A 21,226-nucleotide genomic window follows, 5' to 3' on the forward strand; every position below is an offset into this window, starting at 1 on the left:
CAATATTCCTAGCACTAAAATCTTTCCAAGTACATGTACAAAACGAAGCTGTCTTGATCCGGACGGACAACATGACAGCCATTTACTACATAAAAAAAACAAGGAGGCACACATTCTCTGCTGCTGTCCCAGCTTGCACAGAACATGTGGAGATGGGCCATCCCACTAATATATATCTACTTGCAGAACATCTTCCAGGAGTTCACAATCAGATTGCGGATCTATTAAGTCGACAGACGCAACAGATTCACAAATGGGAACTCCATCCCCAAGTCCTTCTACCATTTTTCCAAATGTGGGGCCAACCAGACACACGATAACGGAATCTTATTTAGATATACACACATGGACATCTTTTCTGTTTCTACTAACTCCATAAATTCCCATCTAAGGATGGAGTATATGCCCATGCTCAGTATCGTCCAAGGGAGGAGTCACCTATCTTGTAACTACAAAGACTTCTTCCAAGACCACAACAATGTGCAAGCATCCGAGCCCAACACCAGATGGCGATCTAATGCGAAGTGTGAGCGTCTGCAGCTCTACATGCCAAGAACAGATGCTTACTGGTAAATAGCATTTTCCTTACTGAACATAAGCAACTTGTTCATTGTAGGTCAAGAATGTCCTTTTGCGTGCTTAAATGTCCATCAACCAAGCAGACTATACCAGTCATTGGTCCATTTAGACTTTCACGTGCCGAGACAGCAACATGGGCTCTCTCCAGTTTGCAAGAGTTAGACCCTGCCCAATTAGAGTAAGTGTTTGAGGAATGGGTTGAACACCTGCTGATCCCATTTTGCCACCATACATTATAAGAAATAGCAATTATTCACTGACAGCTGATGGGATAGTCTGTAGTATTCCTGTTTGATTAATTCATTTGAGGTTTCTTCTTTCTTTCCACCTGGTCCTGAAAGTGCTCACTGTGAGAAGTTGGCCCGATATGCAACGTTCGCTATTCTAGCGACCGCTATGTATCGTTCCAACGACCCTTATGGTGATTGGTTGTAAGTCAACCTTAGACCAGCTATCCTAGTAGCGTGGATACGAGCAGTCTTCGGGCTAAACTCTAGAGGGCGTGTTAAGCCAGCTGTTATACCATCACATACCCCTTGAACCCCAAGTGAAAGGACACCACACAAGTGTTATGAAAATAAACAGAATATTTATTAAGAATCACAACAGCCCTGGACTCTTTATGAGGACAGGGTACTAAGCACAAACCAAAACTCTTAGGAGAATACTTCAAGTGCACAATTTAAACAAGTGTCCGGGGACACGGGAAGTTTAGTGGTCTCGGGCGGACCCGATAAGGCAAGTCGGAAGCGAGGGACTCGGGACCCTAGAGTAAGGAGGCTATGCAGGCACCGAAATGCCGAAGTTACCTAGCCACGAGGGCTGCGGCTGCACAAGTCTTACAGGCGTCGGGGTCTTCGCTGACGAGCCAGGAGCCGGAAGAAAAGGAGTTGCTGACCGGCGACCAGTGCTGAATAGTTCGTAGAGATCCAAGCCTGGATCAGAGATCGTTGATACCTGAAAGCAGAGGGGACCAAGTTCGAACTACTAGCCAGTAGTCAGAGGGTACCAGGAAGGCACCGGTTGGCCGTCACCTCGACTAGGTGAGTGGGCGACGCTAGGCTCTGCAGTCTCACGGACCAGGAGGCGTTGTTGGCGACCAGGATGGAGGTGCGAGCTGTCCCATGAAGGTTGATGCTGTCGGCGTCGCTGGGCCCAGGATTGGGGCAACAAGCCTCGGCAGATTTCAGGGCCACGTGGTGGGCCTAAAATGGCGTCTTGAGTGGACCGGGAGGGTCCGGGGTGCTCCTCTCAAAGATGGAAGCAAGGGCCAGTCTGGAGCAACCAGACCAGCAGCGTTGGTTGTCGGGTGTCGTCAAAGAAGGACACAAGCCAGCGGCTAGTGACCAGACAACGTACTGAGCAGCGAGCAGAAGGGCCCCACGCAGATCGTGGAGATGCTGGGAGACTGCACTTCGGTGCTGGAGCAGCTCAGGGTCGGGGTTTCTCGGACCCCAGAGCACTCACCAGAGAATTGCTTCGATGGTCGTGCTGATTAAGAAAGTGTGCAGGTTTTGAGGATGGCCGGTCCCTCGAGGTCTCGTCGCACCCACAGATCACAGCTGAGCTGATGACGTGGGTAGAGGTCAGAGGTGCCAGGGAAGCCGGTTCTCGTCGAGCTGGGCCGTCGGATTCCTTGAGGAAGGACTTGCAGCAAACCGCAGAGTTCTTAGATGGTGCCCGCTGGTGCAGGGTGACTACTCCTTAGCCACAAGGGAGAAATCTTGAGAAGAGTCTCGAAGTCCTTTCGTAGAAAGTATTCTTGATTCAAAGATGATCTAATTTGGAAGGGTCCCCGCTCCGGCCTTTATCCTAAAGAAAGGGGTGGGTACATGACTAGGTCCTGCCCTAAGGGTGGGACCAGGAAGGGGGGTAGTTACACCCCTCTCCCCTGCCGGACTGTCCCCAGGTCAGGGGCTGGCGCCCCTGGAACTGGTTCTGACCGGCAGATGCGTAGTGAGCACCGGGGTGCCACTCCGCAGTCACCTTCTCGCAAAGCCCTACCTACCCAGAATACACAAACCCTGTCTGGGACGGTGCGAACCGCCCTTGACAGGAAACCCTTTGTCCAAGCTCTCCTCGCTTGGAAGGACTCCCAGCAGCAGGAGGTCAGACTCGTGTCTGTGGTGGCAGCATCCATTTTGTGGAGCTGAGGCTTTAGTTAACTTTAACCGGGGTTCACAGTTACATACATGTCGTGTCCCTCTAGAAGGGCGGAATGCTAACCTCGTCGCCAGAATTGGTGAGGGGGTAGCATCCCGATTCGTATGACACCTTACTCGACATGTCTTGATAGCGTTAATACCTATAGTTACCGATGGCACGCGTTATCATGGAACAGCCATTTTCTCTTGGTTCCGCCAGCTGCAACCGGGCTCGGCTCGGGCCAGAACCCAATTCACACGATTCCAAGCACTCTGCCTTCAGGATTGTCAAGGCCTGCCATAGGAGTGTCTGATAGGAACTCGGGTGTCCATTGTGTGGTTAGATATAGGGCTACTATACCTAAAGCAACGAGCGGGTACGCTACGTTGCCCCAGCTGTCGTGCAGCCAGTTGTGTCAGATTTAGATGGCCATCCAGGGGTGGCATAATACATGCTTCAGCCCCTGGTAGGCCCTGGGTACACCGATGCCCTGAGTTACAGGGTCTGACAGGGTGGTCCAGTTCCAATTGGAAATGTACCTAGGGTACATGGAATCCATTTTACAGAGAGAGCAGTAGGCCTGGGGTCCTGATTGGCAGGGCCCCAGGTCGACTATGTCAAAAACCAGCTAAGACACAGGGCAAAAAGTTGGGGGCAACCATAGTCAGGATGTACCTTCCTACACTCACCAATGTCAAGACAAAAAAAGTCCCCACGAATTGCCACAGGCAGTGTTAGGTTGAGACTTTACTGGTACATTGGTGTAAATCAGCTGCTCATCTAGTCCCCATCATCCTGCTGGCCCTTCCGGTCTTTTCACTTAGAAATGTGTTTGAGGTGCATTTCTTTAAGTACTGCTGCAGTCAGTTGTCACTAAGTAACATCCTATGTAGGTTCTATTTTTACTACTTGTGTGATAAAACCTTGGTACTACAGCACTTCAATTATTTAAAATAGTTACTACTTTTGGGCAGTTGACTCTGGATAGCAAAGGTAGGCAGTTATTGCCTTTACCATAGGTGGTGGTTGGGGTTAGACACCGAGATACTGTATGACACTATATATAAAGGTTCTGAGCTTCATTGCCCATTCACTTGACCATAAAAGGAAATGGTTTGACAGGTAGATAAGTAGATCAATTAAAAGCATGTTGGCATGTGTTGAGGATAATGTGCATGATGGTCATTGTGACAAACGCTCCAGGTCTTATGGTGGATAATTGGTCTTGCTTTAGGTTTTCAGAACATGCATTTCCACACTCTCATTTTGTTCAGTATTAAAATTCCAATTTCTTCCCTCTCCTGCCCACCTGTCTGTCATGTTCCACTCCATCCTATTGACGTGTTGCCATAGTCAAGAAGTTTGGAAATCAAATGTTTGACCTCTGTTATTATTCTGCAAGTTTTTTCTGGCATTGTTTTAATCAATACAACAAGACCTCTTCAACATATCATGTCTAGAAATATTGTCAGTGGAACTCTATTCTAGATTTTGCAGTTGAAACCATAGCACACTATTGCTAAGAATGAAAGGGTTTACTTCTGACAGTACCAGTTTGTGAAGAGCACATATACATGAACTGTTTATGAATGGCCCTTTTCATTCCCTAGGAATGTTTTGTGTAACACAATTGATATTCAGACAAAATTAAAGCTTGTTCCCTGCATCGAAAACCAGTCCGAACATTTAATACTGCAGATACCTATTTATTCTTAAAAAAATTATAGCAACAATGTTTGATGAGTTTCTTTATTTCTCTAGGTTATCTGAGTGCATAGGTGAATCCCCAGTCACCTCCTTGCCTATGTGTGCTAAGCCCTCTCCACTTTCCTCACCAAATGCAAAATTAACAATAGCTAGTCCTAAAAGAAGCCAAAAGAGGGAAGATGGTTGGAAGGAAGTTGTAAGAAGGCAAGTAAAAAACCAGAGGCAAGAATCTCCGCTTGTATTTTTTTCAAAATGGAATGTTCGGTGTTCTTTTGTAACTGCTTTGTTACTTTGCATTGCACATTGATGAAGTTTGCTTACTTAACTTGAGTTACTTGTGTAGAGCAAGTTAAGGCCTTGTGTATGCCCAGAGGTTCTTTCATAGTGCATGTTCCTGTACTGATTGAATTTAAGACAGTTTAACAGTGTTTATTGTAACCTGTTCCATTCGTTTGGTATATACAGATTGCAGCTTTCAAATTTGGTAACAAAAAAAAGGAAAAAAGTATTGGCCAAAGTTCATGAGAGCCTAAGCTATTTCCGTCTTGTATGGTTTTCTGCTTAATGATTACAGGTTCAGACTTCCCAAACTCCAAAGACCAGTTTCCATTGGTCACTGGTACCATCAGTGACTACAGATGGCGCACACTGTTCTGTGGATGCTACTCCACTAGAAAATCTTCACAACAACCTGTAGATACTGAGAATCAGCCCTATAACAAACCGTTGGCATTACATGGTGGGATTTGTTCTTTACTGAAAAGCCATTGTGGGGCACCAGTAGACTGTAGACTCCTGCTAACCAGGAACAGTTGACCAGATGCAGGAGCCTATATTGACTGAAATTGCCTATAGATAATATTGGTGGTCTGTTTTGGAGTAGCTATTTTGGTGGTGACAGATAGTAGTATTGCTTTGGTTCCTGGTAGCTCCTCGGCCCTTCTGAATTTTCCATTGTGGTACAAGAGCCAATACTGGTGCGAGTCCCCATGTCTGTATCCTTTGCCCACATCCTTAATTCCTTGGCAGAGAAAAGGTTCATAAATATTTGTTTATCCCTTGAATACGACGAGAAAGATTGCGATGCGTGCCGATCGTGTCGATCAAAGAAGCCGCTTTGTGACCGTCTGGCTCGATGTCACGAGATGCAACACCAAGGCGGCTCCATACCGGACATCTTTGGCGAAGATTCCGACTGAGAAGAAACACAAGCTCAAGGAGCCAAGGAAGAACACATCTTCGTGTCCGAGGCCGACTCGGACATGGAATAAGAGGGGCAAGTTAAACCGGCTCAGCGTTCTGCGAGTACAGAAACCCCCTTGCCCCAACAACACAAGACAAAAAAGGCTCCGGTCCTTCCTCTGCCTGCACCGAGAAAGTTTTGAGCGCCCGCCTTCAGGCCAGACGCCGAAACACAAAGAGAAGCCTTCCGGATCGGGACAGAGTCGGCCCCATGCCGGCGCTGAACTGAAATCCTCGGTGCTAAAATCCAAGCATGTACTGATCCATGTTCCATCTTTGTCGAAGACTAAATCTTTGGTACCGAAGAGTTTGGAGCCCAAGCTTTCGATACCGAAAGCAACAAGTAAAGATAAAGACTCTGAACATATTAATGCCAAACTGCCTGGAAAAAAAGGAAACTGGGCCAAAAGGATGAGCACCACATGCCCCTGAAGGAAAAGGAATGTGGGTACTAACCCTTCACCACCATATGTTTCACCTTCACCTACTAATCCTCAATTACTTATCACACCCACTAATTCATCACGATCACCTGACCCACAGGATGAAGGGGATGGGGATAGGCCACAAGATGTTGACCCATGGAAAGATTATGACACTGACCCACACACAGATACTGACCCTGACTTATACCTGTCCAGGCCATCACCACCTGACGACAATATTGGCTACATTGAGCTTCTTAACAGGGCTGCTCATTACCATGGGTTGGAAATACGTAAGGAGACTTTAGAGGAGGACTTCTTGTTTGAGACCCTAGTTCCTCTAAAAAAACTACACATACTGCCAATGCTTAAGGGAATGCTTAAACATGCAGATTAGGTTTTCAAAGATCCTGTAAGGGCAAGAATCCTCATGCCAGGGTTTAAAAGAAATATAAACCAGCACCTACTGACCCTGCCTACATCAAGTGTCAGCTGCCCTTAGGCTCTCTTGTGGTTTCTAATGTTCGCAGACGACAGGTAAGGCCCCTACTCCTGATAAGGAGTCCAAGTTAATTGATTCCTCAGGCAAAAGCGTAGCCTCACAAGCAGCTAATGACCAGGGCATTGGGAATGCTCAGGCTTTGTTAGCCAGATATGATAGAGCTCATTACGATGAGTTTGAAAAACGTATGCAATTTCTGCTTGATAAGCATAAATGTAAGGCAAATTATCTTATCCAGGAGGGCAAACTTATCAACAATATCTCCATCAAGTGCGCCCTAGATGCAGCAGACACAGCAGCGCGTGCAGGAAACACCAGTTTACTGCTATGAGGACATGCATGGTTGAGAATTTCAGGGTTTAAACCTGAGGTACAGGCCTCCATTCTGAACTATCCATTTGACAAGGAACACCTCTTTGGTCCAGCAGGTGACACCTCGCTGGAAAAAATGAAGAAAGACACTGAGGTCGCAAAGTCCATGGGGGCTTTGCAGTTATCTGCGAATAGGGGTTCTTTTTGGCACTCCTTTTACAGAGGTGGCTCCAAAAATATTTCCACATAAAATCCCTCCTCCTCATCATTAAGCATGCCCTTCGCATGCCACTCATTCAAGTTTTTATTAATAATATTAGATACATCAAGAATAGGATTATTTGTAAGTTCAGTATACCATCTAGTGTTCTTCAATTGGCCCATGATCTCAACATCATACTTAGACTTGTCCATTACGACAATATTCCCACCCTTATTAGCTTCTTTAATAATCAGGGTATTGTCTTCACTCAGTTCTTTAAGGGTTATCATTTTCTTATATGTAAGGTTATTTTCATAGTATGAAAGTTGTCCCATATTTGCATCTGATAGAGACTACTAGCCGAAGATTCCTTAAAGTAGAGTTACCCCCAGGCGTGAGACTGGATCCAGAAAACTTTTTTGCCACAACATCCCTGCACGCAGGGAGGACAACATCACGTGACTCCTCCCAGGCTTTGTACGTGACGTCAGCGAGGTCACATCAGTCCCACCCCGGCGCGCCTACGTCAGTGTTTTTTTTCCTTTTCCGCATGCATCGCGGATCCGGTTTGTGCTCCAGGCCTGTTTAGAACTCTTCCTTCGCTATTGCGTGTATCTGTGGGAACAGTGTGCGGATGCCCTCGGGCTTTAAGATGTGCTCGTCGCCTTATCTCAGCAATGAACCCTCACCTCATTTGCATATGCTGTTTGGGGGGATGGGGGAGATCACGGCTCCACTGATTGTGATGCGTGCCAACAGTGATACCAAGTCGTGGCGGGATCACCGGATGAAACTTCTCTCGGCTCGTCTATCCTAGTCGGCTTTGTCACCTCGATCAGCTTCTGCGGAAGGGTTTCGAAGCAGCCATCGTCATCGTCGTCGTCGTCCTCATCTCTCTCCTATGCCGCAAGACCGTCGCTCCCCTGTTGGTGTCGCAGTTTGTCCCTGAGGGCTGGTTTCCCCGCCTGGTGGGGCGTGGGCTCTCCAAGGGTGATGCGGCCCCGCGTATGATCCCCCTATCCACCATTTCCCGATGACTGGGCGTCGAGAGCCCAGTGTTGTAAACTAATCTAGGACCCTAAGGTAAATTTTCCAGATTCATGCCCTTATATAGGTATACATTATCCACTTGTTATATAGGCATAGAAATCCGTACCATATTTGGCCTGAGCCTTGCAGCCCAAATACGGCATGGCAACTTCCACTAAGTTCTGAGAATCAACAACGATTTCTTGGAAAAACCCGCCTTCAGCAGCTAGGGACTTCCCCCTGCTTGAATATTGATTTATCCAAGAACTCCTGGAGTTTTCAAAGAATTGAGTCTTTGAGTGACGTTATTAATCCAATCATACGTCAGACTCGGCACCTTCAAGGTATAAATATGCCGACATTTGCCCAAACAAACACACACTGGTTTTGGACCAGATCGACTAACTACTTGCCCGGCGCCTACAGCAGCAAGTGCCGAAGGAAGCCGACCCTCCAGCTGACGAACTGAGAGACTGTCTTTTCTCGTGCCGAGAAATCCAGCTCCAGTGTTTCCTGCTTACCCTTGCGGGTGTCTGGGAAATCAAGTCCTGAGAGAGATACACAAGACCTACTTCATTCTAAAAACCAAGGTAAGGAGCTGATTAGACCCTTAGAGAATTCTAGGAATAGATTCTTGGCAGAGAACTACTAAACTTAAGCTACTCCTCACTTACTTCTTCCCTTGTACTAGACTTAGGTTAGGTACACCGGGGTAGGCGTATTTTTGAAGCACCAGTTGAGTACTTTTAGTCACTATTTTATCACTGTATGTATTTTATACATTTTAGGCAATTTATGGCTTAGAAACCATATCATGCTTTTCCAGTACTACTTTCTAATACTGTTCGTATTATATGCCTTGTACTTTATAACCAGCATTACGATTGTAGCAGTACATTTCTTATGCTTGAGAAAGAAAACTGTTCAATAAATACATTTTATTGGAAACGCCCATCTCTATTTTCTCTGCCCCTCTGGTGAAACGAAGCATGCACGATTAACTGAGTAAAATAGTTATCTATTGTTTCCGCGACTCTAGAGATTGATTTCTTATTCTTGGGAAACAAAGTTGTCATGTTTATGCGGTTGTCAGAAACTAATCCCTTGTTTATTCGAGAAAGTTTCTACTGACCTCTGAGCTAGCTGGCACTCACAATTAAGTTTAATATATTCGGTAGAGACCTAGTAGACTTCAGTCCTACATCTAAACTACAGTATATATTATTCCAATGCGCAGAGCCTATTGGGAATATAGGGACTACACTACATGGCGCCCAACGTTTGGTAAGGCGATAATTTAACGCTAGATACTAGAGTAACTCAGTCGTGCTTTTCACACAAACCCCTTTTTCCAGTAAAATACTCCAGTAGACGTCTGGAGTGGGTAAAAGGTTAATATCTGCCAAAACTGAGTAGGACGAAAATCCTATGTATTAGTTTTTGGTTTATTCATTGTTGAAGGATACAGTGTTCCAAAATATTGTGCACCTAATCTTTGTTTCCTTGAAACTTGTTCTGCAAACTTTCATTAAACAATGTCGGTTAACGGCGCCAACAACGCAACCGGTGGAGCTGCAGTAAATTCAAACCAACCGGGTTTAGACATTACAGGGTTTAATTAAAACGACGAGGATGCTGTAATCATCCCGGCAAATATAAGGAAAACCATGACTATAAAACTTATAGAAAATGGGGTATCATCGAGAGGTGATAGTTATATTTGTGATAGAGGTACATGAGTATCGGCAGACAGAGGTATTCACTACTACAAAGCAGAGAAACCTCCAGTGGAATATGTTCCTTTCGAGGACGTTGAAATTACACTAACTTACCAAGAGCATCAGATCTGGTTTAATGGCGCCCTACAACATAAAAATCACATCACCAGGCTCGGTCCACTAGGTGGACCAGGAGCTACATGGCCTGTACTAGCCAGCTATACACCACATCCTGACATAGAAAATATGACAGGTAGAGAACTGTTGATACAGTTGAAACAGTTAATTAAAATATATAGACCATTGATTCAATATGTCATGCGGACTTTAACAGTACAACCTGCTATAAAGATTCCACAGCACCCCCCTCACCAAGGGAACACAAACAACATTACACCACAGACTATACAATCAATCATTGGTAAATTACCCGCAAAGAGGGAATAAATTCCGTTCTGGTTGTGAGAAGTTGGCCTGATATATAGTGCTCACTATTCTAGTGATCACTGTGTATCATACCAAAAGACCCTTATTGATGATTGGTTGTAAGTCAACCTTATAGACCAGCTATCCTAGTAGCGTGGACAAAAGCAGTCTTTAGGCTAAACTCTAGAGGGCGTGTTAAGCCAGCTGCTTTACCGTCACATATACCCCTTGAACACCAAGTGAAAGGACACCACACAAGTTGTTATGAAAAATAAAGGATATTTATTTATAACAATTCTACCCTGAACTCTTTATGAGTCAGGGAGCTAAGCACAATACAAAACTCTTAAGAAAATACTTCAAGTTGCACAATTAACACAAATGCCCGAGGGGCACGACATACCATATACACTAAAAGTGGAATGCGAAATACTAGCAGGTAAGGAACAAGATCCAGACGCTTCAGGATCGCTAGGGCTACACTACTGGACCCTAAGGTTAGGAGCAGGAGGCCTAGGGAGATCGGGTGCAGAGTGTGCACTCTCACGCAGGATGCGGGACAAAGTCTATGGAGGCTAGTATTTCTAAAGTTGCTGTTTTCGGACGAATCCGACTAGATAGACTTAAAACGAAAAAGGATCTGGACACTTGGAGAGTGTGTTAAAGATTAGACTGCAAAACGTCAACATTATCGGCGCCATCTTGCCCCTTTTCGAGCCCATTCGTGCGCGTAAGCGGCAGCCATTTTGAGCACCATGGCCTCCCTGCCCCCTCGCTGATAGCCAGCGCGTCTCTCTCTCTCTCTTAACCTCGCAAGCATCCCCCCGCACACTGACAACCCCCGCTCTCTCATGCCCTGGGTCATAAACCCCACTTCAGTGCAGCTTCACCACAGAATCCCATCCTGTTCCCAGCGCGACACCTCCCCTCATTCCTTTCATGGCCTCAGATCCTTTTGATACAAACCCCCTTTTCCTGTATCCCCGTTTGTCTTCCTTGTTCCCAGGCCGCCACCTGGCCTTGCGGATACTGTTTATTACCCCGTACAGTAGGAAGCTTCCCCTCCCCATCAAAAGACCCTCGAGCCGATCAAAGCCCCCACCCTATGAGATCCGATAAACCCCATGCATTCCATGAATCGGCGGAATGCCCTGCTGTGCGACAACCATCACCTGTTGTGACCGGGGTGGGGAATCCAACTGTAAATGTATGTGGGAACGGGCCTGAAGGGGAGATTCCGAGGATGTTCTTTCAAATACTAAAGTGTTGCGAGAATGTGTTATGTGCAATAAAGGTCATAAAACCCTAGTATAAGAGGCCAGGCCTCAGAGATGTGGTTAGAGCACCTCGTGACGATACTTGCTGTCTGAATTGATGTGTTCTCCTCCGGAGAGAATAAAATCCTCGTTTCCTGCCTTCCCGTCTCCAGCGCCTGCTTCTTCATTGGTTAACATTGGTGGGTCATAGAGGCGATACCGCCGGGCAACATAAAAAGGGTCTTTGGTTACTGGTTGTCTTTGGAACCCTTTTTTACAATTGGCGGCCCAAACGTGGGGCCCATCAGCGACTCGTGGATCCAGTGGGAGAGGTCCTGACGACAGAGTGAACGACTGCAACGATCGGAAGGTACCCTGTCCGATAGACCCTCGTCTGACAGCCGATCATCCGAACTTCACTGGTTCCGAACAGACCTCTCTCGAGTGATCTGCGGTCCTGACTGGGAACCATCAGGAGTGCCACGAGAAGTACAGAGAGAAGAGGACGATCGGGCGCTGGATTCGGAAGACAAGAAACTGTCCATGCGGTCCGGGTAAGGTCGTGTAAACACGACGAATTGCGAAAGTGATAGATAATTGAAAGTGATTGATAATTGTTGAGAAAATACTAGTATTACTTTTTGTTAATTTATTGGAGATTCACTGTCTACAAACGGAGAAACAACAGGCTCTCCCTTTATAAACAGCGAAGGATAGGTTCGCACCCGTCGGACCTATTTTTCTCCCCTACTGAACAATTGCCCCTCCCCCCCCCCCCCCCATTGATTAACTGTTATAGATTGTTTTCTGGAGATTCTCTGTCTGAAAACAGGGAAGATTAGGTCCCCTCTTTACAGATAGTGAAAGGGTAGGTGACGCGAACCTTAGCGAGCTTACTTATTCTCCCCATTGACCATATTGATTTTTTATTTTTGACCTAACATTGATTGCTCAGAATTTGGTTCATGAGGTATTCACTACGTGCAAACAACGTAGAATAGAAATATTCTGTCTAGTCTTTGCACGCAGTGATAAGATAGGTAGTGCCGACTATTATCCCATTGTGATCCGTCATGCCTGTCTTCTCCCCACTGGTTAGTAGCCTGTTTAACCCGGACCGCTTATTAGGGATGAACCATCCAGCTCCGCTGGAAGGCACCCCTAATAAGGACATGTTCACGAAGCATGGATTAGTCGCTATAGCCTATAGCCAGCTATGGCATAAATATACGAAAAGGGATCGAGAAAGTCAGTGGCCACTGATAGGATCCTTCGACAATGATAGAATAATCGCACTAGAAACAGCCCTTGGTAAAAACAAGACGACGTCCACTATGCTTGACAGCTTCGGCATGTGGCGAAAAGAAGCCGAACAACGCAAAAAGAGAACCGAGAGTAGGTTGGGAAAAGAGCTGCGGAAAGCAGCCCACCTAGCGGCCCAGAAACTAGAGAAAGAGATAAAAGAAAGAGAGGATACCAAACAGAAACTGGAAATAGAAACATCAAGCCAGTGTCTGGTTAGAACTCCCTCCACGCTCTACCCTGAATTACACTCAAAACAACGAACCGACGATGATCTGCTGCTAGGTCCTCCGATCATCCACATGCCCCCTCCATATGCCCCTTCCCAACCCTTAGCCCAACACCCACTATCCCCAGGTACCACCGAGAGTAGCACCACGGCTTCAGCCCCCATGGCCTCCGTGCCGGCTGAACTCCTTGTATTAGATACTACGCAAACGACAACGCTGAGCGACCCGGAAGCCCGAAGGGGTGGTCCTGCTAGAGCATATAGACTAAGCAAACATGAACGAGCAGGGGTCGACAAGATAGCAAAGATACTGGTAGAGAAGAGGGAGGATGAAGAGTCCGTCATGGATGTACTTAATTCTTATACTGGGAGTCACAGACGACACTTCACTGTACAACTGTGTTACCATGTCTTAAATGCATACGAGGACCGATATCAAGAAAAAGGTCCACAGAGCCTAACGACTCTGTACCGGAAGGTTGATATCGGGGATGAGAGTGAGAGTGATGTGACGGACCTCCTTACGCGTACGCTTGAGGTTTTCCGCCACCTCACTGAACAAAAGCCGAAAATCGAATCCACTACCTCCGTAGCAACCAACCCGCAAACTGAACGACCTAACACTATGATGCCGATACGAGAGGCTGCTCCTTACTGGGTCCCTCCACGAGGTGAAGGGACTCACGATGACGCAAACAACAAAGATGCAAAGGGAAGGGTAGTGTACAATTGGGTCTACCAACCATGGGACCGGCAAGAGATTCTGACCTTCCGGAAATCTCTGCCTGACCTACGTAAAAACCCCACTGCCTTCTATACTGAGTTAGGTACGGCCCTAGGATCGACGATTATGACTCTAGCTGACATCGACTTGTTTTTCGGGTTATGTCTACCAGCTGATGTGTGGAAGCAAATCCGGAAAGTCGACCACTCTGAGCTGTTTGGACATAACTGGTCACAACTTGATGGCATAGACAGACAACGAGAACCCGGACAAAAGCCTTTGAAAGCCATTTTAGACCTCCCGGATAAAATCGTGCAGAAATTAAAAACCCTGATCCCAGAAAAGAAAGTGGACTGGTCGATAGTAACGGCTTGTCGCCAGAAACCTCAGGAAGATGTATCGGAATACTTCTCCCGGTTTGAAGCGGTGTTCTCCGATTACAGCGGCCAGGACCTGACCACTGCAACCGGACACCACCTGTTTGTCCAGAATTACGTTAAGGGCTTATCACCGGAGGTCTCGCAGAAACTGCAGGCCAGCGAAAGTAGTTGGGCACCCTCCAAACCTACGGCTATCCTCCAGATGGCCCAATATTATGAACATCAGAAAAACGAAAGCGATAGAACAACAGAGAGAAAGAAGAAAGAATTAAGAGAGGGTGATGATAGCACAACTGCAAGGGGTAACTCTGGGACGAGACCAATACCGGGGAAACCCTCAGATGAACGTCCCTAAAACGGCACCTCCCAGAGACCGTGCTTCAACTCCCCACATTGGACGTACAGACATTAGAGAGGACCAGTGTGCCTTCTGTAAAGGATCGGGCCACTGGAAATCTCAGTGCCCGGTTCTTTTGGAACTCACCAGAAATAGAGATCCTAAAGATTCAGCAAACAAACCAAGAAATAGGGGACCACAGCGAGGGCCCCCAAACAGCGCGACCAATGATAGATCAAGTAGACCAAACACATTTGATCGACCCCGACAGAACCAATGCCAGCAATCTGACTACGATGACGTTCATGACTTTGCATAGGACTGCCTAGGGCAAGGGAGGGATCCAGTCGAGCTCCATGTTGACCAGCAAGGCCCTTATGTCACTGCTAAGGTCTTGGGTACAAAGTCACCATTCCTGGTAGACACTGGCGCAACACGTAGTGCATTATCTAAACGACTGATTCCAAGGGCACCCTTGTCTGGCTCACTAATAACATCGACAGGTTTCGATGGGACGCCCTCCACTAACCCTTTGTCCGCCCCAATCCTCTTTGACTTAGAAAACAACACCACTGACACTACGTTTTTGCTTTCCTCCAATAGCCCTGACGCAATCATGGGACTCGACTTATTGAAACACTTCCGAGCAACGATTAGATGTTCTCAAGATGGAGTCCGAGTTTTCCTTTACGACAATCCTGTTCTGCTCAGACATTGCCCCCCCAGACACATGTTTTCCATCACCGATGCTGACACTTCCCTGCTCGACACTCTGCCTCCGTATCTGTGGGCCAAAACGGATTCGGATGTAGGGCGCATGATGATTGACCCAGTGCACATCACTATTCGACCAGATGCAACACTCCCAAAACTTCCACAATATCGGATATCGCCCGAGGGCGAGAAGGCATTGGTAGAGATCATCCAATCACTGATAGACGCAGGGGTGGTAGAGGAAGTAGTTAGCAACGTTTGCAACAGCCCAATCTTGCCCATCATTAAGAAACAGGGAGAAGGGGATGAGAAAGCATACCGCTTCATCATTGACCTTCGAGAGATCAACAAAGTGGTGGTACCCCAGTACCCTGTGGTCTCGGACATTACCACCATCCTAACTTTGATTCCCTCCACTGCCACCACCTTCACTGTCATTGACCTCAAAAACGCTTTCTTTTCCATCCCCATCCACCCAGACAGCCGATATCTCTTCGGTTTTACCCTAAAAGCCCGCTCATATAGGTTCTGCCGAGCACCCCAGGGCTACACAGAAAGCCCTAGCATCTACAGCCAGGCCCTCAAGAGACAACTGGATCAAGTCCAGTTACCCGATGGAGTGGTGTTAGTACAATATGTCGATGACATCCTCTTGGCAGCCGACACCACTCCACTAGCTGTCACAGCCACCATTCGACTCCTGCATTTCCTCGCAGAAAATGGCCACAAGGTCTCTAAGAAGAAGTTGCAATTCTGCCAACCCCAGGTCACTTACCTAGGCCACCTTTTGTCCAAAGACGGAAGGAAATTGACTCCTGACCGGATCCAAACCATTCTTGACACCCCCGGCCCAAAAACCCAGAATCTGAAAGAGACACGTTAGTGATAGATTCCTTACCTTAGAATATCCCCAGGCGTCAGACTGGATCCGGAAATTTTTGCGTAGCAATACCCCTGCGCGCTGTTAGGCGTCGTCTGCGGCTCCGCGTCCGTCGTCGGCGTCGTGAGCGCCGGGATGACGTCATCGGAGTATATAGACGGCGCCCATGCGCGCTGACGTCAGTTCTTCTTTTTTCCGCGCCAGCTAGCGCAGATCCGGAAGAAGCTCTACCCCCAGTCACTTTTTGACTGAAAACTTTTTGATCTTTTTGATCCTCTACTTAGTCGATTCTCGACTATCGGTGCCAGGGATGCCCGGGTTCAAGCCTTGCTCGAAGTGCGGCCGACTCATGTCGGTCACGGACCCCCATCGCCGGTGCCTGAAGTGCTTAGGCCTCGACCACGACGATCGAACCTGTGACGACTGCCGGGCCCTGACGTCGAAGGCTAGGCGGGAGCGGTCCCGCAAGCGTCTCGAGCTGAGGCAGTCGGCCCCGCGCCGCTCCAGGTCCCGGTCCCGGTCCCACGGGAGGTCGAGGGACAGGTCGCGAGGTCGGAGTCATCGACGCTCCGGGAGTGGTCACCGATCGTCTGGATCCAAGTCCTCAGGTAAGAGGCATGAGAGGTCGGAGCGCCACCATCGGTCCTCCGACCCGCCCCGACGCTCGCTCGATGCGGCCGGGGGTTCGGGCGACACCGCCCACGCGGCTCCGCGGGAGTCGCAAGCGTCGCCGCCTGCCCCACACCTTCGGGTCCCTGGGCACGGCGCGTCGCAGGAGGAGGTCGAGAGGTACCTCATGGCCATGAGGGCCCTCCCTCCTCAGTCGGTTCCCGTGGCGCCTTCGGGCCGATCGGCTCCGTCTGGAGGTCCTTCCGGGTCGGGCGCTTCGGCCCCGACGACGTCGGGTGCTTCGGGCCCGGCGCCGCTGGCGACTTCGGTCCCGGCGCCGCGCGACCTCGCTGGATCCGGCTCCGGATCCGGGACCTCGCCGGTCGACCTTACGACCTCACCGGCGCCGTCCCTTCAGGTGTCGTCCCCGGCAGCCGTAGTGGTTGCCGACCCCAATGCTTCCTACGGTCCGCCTCAGGCGTCGGAGGGGCGCCGCTGGGCGCCGATTCCGTCGGCCATCGGAGAATTCTATCTCCACGAGGAGGCCCTGGCTGTTCATCCTGGTCTCCAGGAGCTGGGTGACGAGGAGCAATGGGAGGGGTCCGAGGACCCTCTGGCACGTGATTGCCAGTCACATCAGGACTGGACATATGAGCTTGGGGAGGCCAGTGGTATTGACACCTCGCCAGACACTGGATTTACATCGCCCCCGACTGTGGCTTCGGAGGCGGGTTCTGCTTACAGCGTAGTGTTGACGAAGGCAGCTAAGGCCCTAAACCTTGAGCTCCCCGTCGCGGCCGTGAGGACTAATCTCCTCACTGAGGTGCTCAAACAGCAGTCCGGCTCCGCGGAGCCCCTTCTGCCGTTCAATGAGGCCTTGTGTGACGTTCTGCTGGGCACTTGGTCCAAGCCCGCCACAGGTCCCCCTGTGGATAGGAACGTGGCCAGACGCTACCGCCCGGCACCGGGCGACCCTTGCTTTTTGTCCACCCACCCCACCCCCGAGAGCCTGGTCATCCAGGCCTCCACTTCCCAGACCGCATTCCCGACGGCCCCGCCCGATCGGGAATCCAAGAGATATGAGCAGTTCGGGAAGAAGGTCTTCTCGTCTGTGAGCCTAGGGCTCCGGTCAGTCAACACCAACTGTCTCTTGGGCCGCTACACCCACACTCTGTGGGACACGGTTGCGGAGGTGCTGCCACAATGCTCTGAGGAGGTCAGGGCTAAACTCAGCCAAACCCTTGCGGACGGCCGAGATGCGGCACGATTTTCCATCCGGTGTGGGCTGGATACCACGGACTCACTGGGCAGGGCGATGGCAACGACGGTGGCGGTTCGACGCCACGCCTGGTTGAGGTCCGCCAATTTCTCGGCCGATGTCCAGGCCACTCTCCTGGACATGCCGTTTGATGGCCGTCGCCTCTTCGGCGACAAGGCAGACCATGCGCTGGAACGTTTTAAGGACTCCAGGGCCACGGCCAAGTCCTTGGGCCTTGCGGCCCCACGCCAGCAATCGGGTGCCTTTCGCTCCTTTCGTGGCCACGGAAGGGGCGCCCCACCACGGACCGTCAGCCACGCGCCGCAGAATGTTCAGCAACGCGGTGGCGGCCGTGGGAACCGCCGTGGCGGTGGTCGGGGCCAGCGGCGAGGCCAGTCCACACCTCCCTCAGCAGCCCCCGCCTCAAAACCTTCCTAGTCCGAGTTTTCAGGCCCATGTGACGCCTGTGGGAGGCAGGGTTCGCCATCACCTCTCCCACTGGCATACAGTCACTTCGGACAGGTGGGTGCTGCAAATTGTCCGAAGGGGTTTCTCCCTCCCCTTCGAGTCTTCCCCTCCATCCATGCCACCTCAATGCCACCGTGTGTCGGGGGATCACTTGCGACTTCTGCAAGGGGAAGTTTCGGCCCTCTTGGCCAAGAGGGCCATCGAGCGCGTTCCTGGGCCAGAAGTAGGACGTGGCTGTTACTCCCACTACTTTCTGGTACCCAAGAAGGGCAAAGGGGGCCTACGCCCTATCTTGGATCTGCGGAACGTGAACGGCTTCCTCCGTACGGAGAAGTTCAAGATGCTCACTTTGGCTCAGGTCCTGGCTGCCCTGGACCCAGGAGACTGGATGGTAGCGTTGGACTTGCAGGACGCCTATTTCCACATCCCCGTCCTGCCGGCCCACCGGCGTTACCTGCGGTTCACGGTAGGCCACGAGCACTTTCAGTTTACCGTGCTCCCCTTCGGCCTTACCAGCGCCCCACGGGTGTTCACGAAGGTGATGGCGGTGGTCGCAGCCCATCTGCGCAGGCAAGGGGTGTCAGTCTTCCCCTACCTCGACGACTGGTTGTTGAAGGCGGGCTCGCCCCAGACAGTCGTCAGCCACCTCCAGACTACGGCCGACCTCCTGCACTTGCTGGGGTTCTCCATCAATGTGCCGAAGTCACACCTGTGTCCCTCTCAGAAGCTCCTTTTCATCGGAGCGGTTCTCGACTCGGCGCAGTTTCGGGTTTACCCACCCGAGCAGCGGGTTCGGGATATTCAGGCTCTGATTCCTGTCTTCGGGCCGTTATCCCGGGTCTCGGTCAGGTTGACGCTGCGGCTTCTGGGACTGATGGCCTCCTGCATCCTTCTGGTGCGTCACGCCAGGTGGCGGATGCGGGCTCTGCAGTGGGACCTGAAGTTTCAGTGGGCCCAGCATCAGGGCAACCTGTCCGATCATGTCCTGATCTCGGAGGGCACTGCGAGACAACTGCAGTGGTGGCTCACGGACCGCGACTGGGTCAGTGGCAGACCTCTCTCTCTACCCCAGCCGGAGCACGTAGTTGTGACGGACGCGTCCCTCCAGGGCTGGGGAGGCCACATGGGAGAGGCGGAGATCAGAGGCCTCTGGTCTCCGGCGGAGTCCCGGCTCCACATCAACCTTCTGGAGCTGCGGGCGATTCGTCTTGCACTGAAGGCATTCCTCCCCTCTGTCAGGGGGAGCGTGGTGCAAGTGTTCACCGACAACACCACCGCCATGTGGTACTGCAACAAACAGGGCGGTGTGGGGTCGTGGACCCTTTGCCAGGAGGCTCTGCGCCTCTGGCAGTGGCTGGAACATCAGGGCGTGACTCTGGTGGTTCAACACCTGGCAGGTTCTCTGAATGCCAGGGCGGACGAACTCAGCCGCCGGTGCATGATGGATCACGAATGGCGTCTGAACTCGGACGTGGCGCAAGGTCTCTTTCGACAGTGGGGAGAGCCTTGGTTAGATCTATTCGCCACAGAAGAGAACGCGCAATGTCAGCAGTTCTGCGCGTTGGAGTTTCCAAGGCGGCACTCGCTCGGAGACGCTTTTCGTCGCGAGTGGAGCTGCGGCCTGTTGTACGCCTTTCCGCCTATACCACTTCTGCCCAGAGTGCTGAAGAAGATCAAGCGCGACCGGGCCCAGGTTATCCTTGTGGCTCCGGACTGGGCTCGAAGATACTGGTATCCCGAGCTACTCAGCATGTCAGTCGATCCCCCGATTCGTCTGCCTCTTCGGGAGGACCTTCTGTCGCAGCAGCAGGGGACGGTCCTGCACCCGAACCTGTCCAGTCTCCACCTACAAGCTTGGAGATTGAGCGGCGGCAGTTGAGGCCATTTGACTTGCCTCCCGAAGTCTGTGACATCATTCTGGCAGCCAGGCGTCCCTCCACTAAGTCGGTATACGCCTGCCGGTGGAATAGATTTGTGGCATGGTGCGCAGCAAAGGCTGTGGATCCCCTCTCTGCACCCCTTTCGGAAGTGCTGCTCTTTCTTCTTTCCCTTGCCCAGCAGGGCTCTGCTCTGGGCACTCTTAAAGGGTATCTCTCTGCTCTTTCAGCCTTCTTGAGGCTACCTGATCAGCCTTCTTTGTTCAAGTCCCCTATAGTGAGTAGATTTCTGAAGGGCATCACACACATGTTCCCTCCTGTTCCCTTCGTGATGCCCCAGTGGGACTTGAACCTTGTTCTCACCTATCTGATGTGTGCTCCCTTTGAGCCACTTCATAACTGTCCTCTTCGCCTCCTTACGCTGAAGACGGCCTTCCTGGTTGCCATCACCTCTGCCAGGAGAGTGAGTGAGCTCCAGGCTCTTTCTTCTTCTCCGCCTTTCCTGTCTGTTCACCCTGATAAGGTGGTGTTGCGTACACGACCTTCCTTTCTGCCCAAGGTTGTCACGGCCTTCCACATCGGGCAGTCCATCACCTTGCCCACCTTCTTTCCGCCTCCGCATCCCTCGAAAGAGGAGGAGAGGCTCCACCGTCTGGATCCAAAACGTGCGCTCTCCTACTACTTGGACCGCACTCGCCAATTCCGGGTGGATGACCAACTCTTCGTTGGTTACGTGGGCGCGAAGAAGGGAAAGGCTGTACACAAGAGGACCATCTCCAGGTGGATCATCTTGTGCATCCAAGCATGCTACTCCATGGCGAGGAAGGAGCCCCCGGCTGGATTGCGGGCTCACTCCACTCGGGCCACGGCAACGACAACTGCCCTGGGCCGCGGTGTCCCCCTGC

General features: G+C 50.4%; 1 protein-coding gene across 19 annotated transcripts in view; it reads left to right on the forward strand.

Moving 5' to 3' along the window:
* The window catches only part of LOC147727467 (ankyrin repeat domain-containing protein 17-like), a 1,323,072-nt gene that overhangs the window by 1,023,384 nt on the left and 278,462 nt on the right, over positions 1-21,226 (forward strand). For 10 of the 19 annotated variants that reach the window (XM_086961534.1, XM_086961542.1, XM_086961537.1 and 7 more), the window contains one exon: positions 4,486-4,653. In XM_086961534.1, coding sequence (XP_086817660.1) covers positions 4,486-4,653 — 168 coding nt within the window. The remainder of the gene's footprint in view (positions 1-4,485; positions 4,654-21,226) is intronic. The other 9 variants (XM_086961540.1, XM_086961541.1, XM_086961543.1 and 6 more) reach the window with 1 other exon arrangement.

Source organism: Lissotriton vulgaris, chromosome 3_1, assembly GCF_964263255.1.
Source record: "Lissotriton vulgaris chromosome 3_1, aLisVul1.2, whole genome shotgun sequence".
NCBI classification, from domain to species: Eukaryota; Metazoa; Chordata; class Amphibia; order Caudata; family Salamandridae; genus Lissotriton; species Lissotriton vulgaris.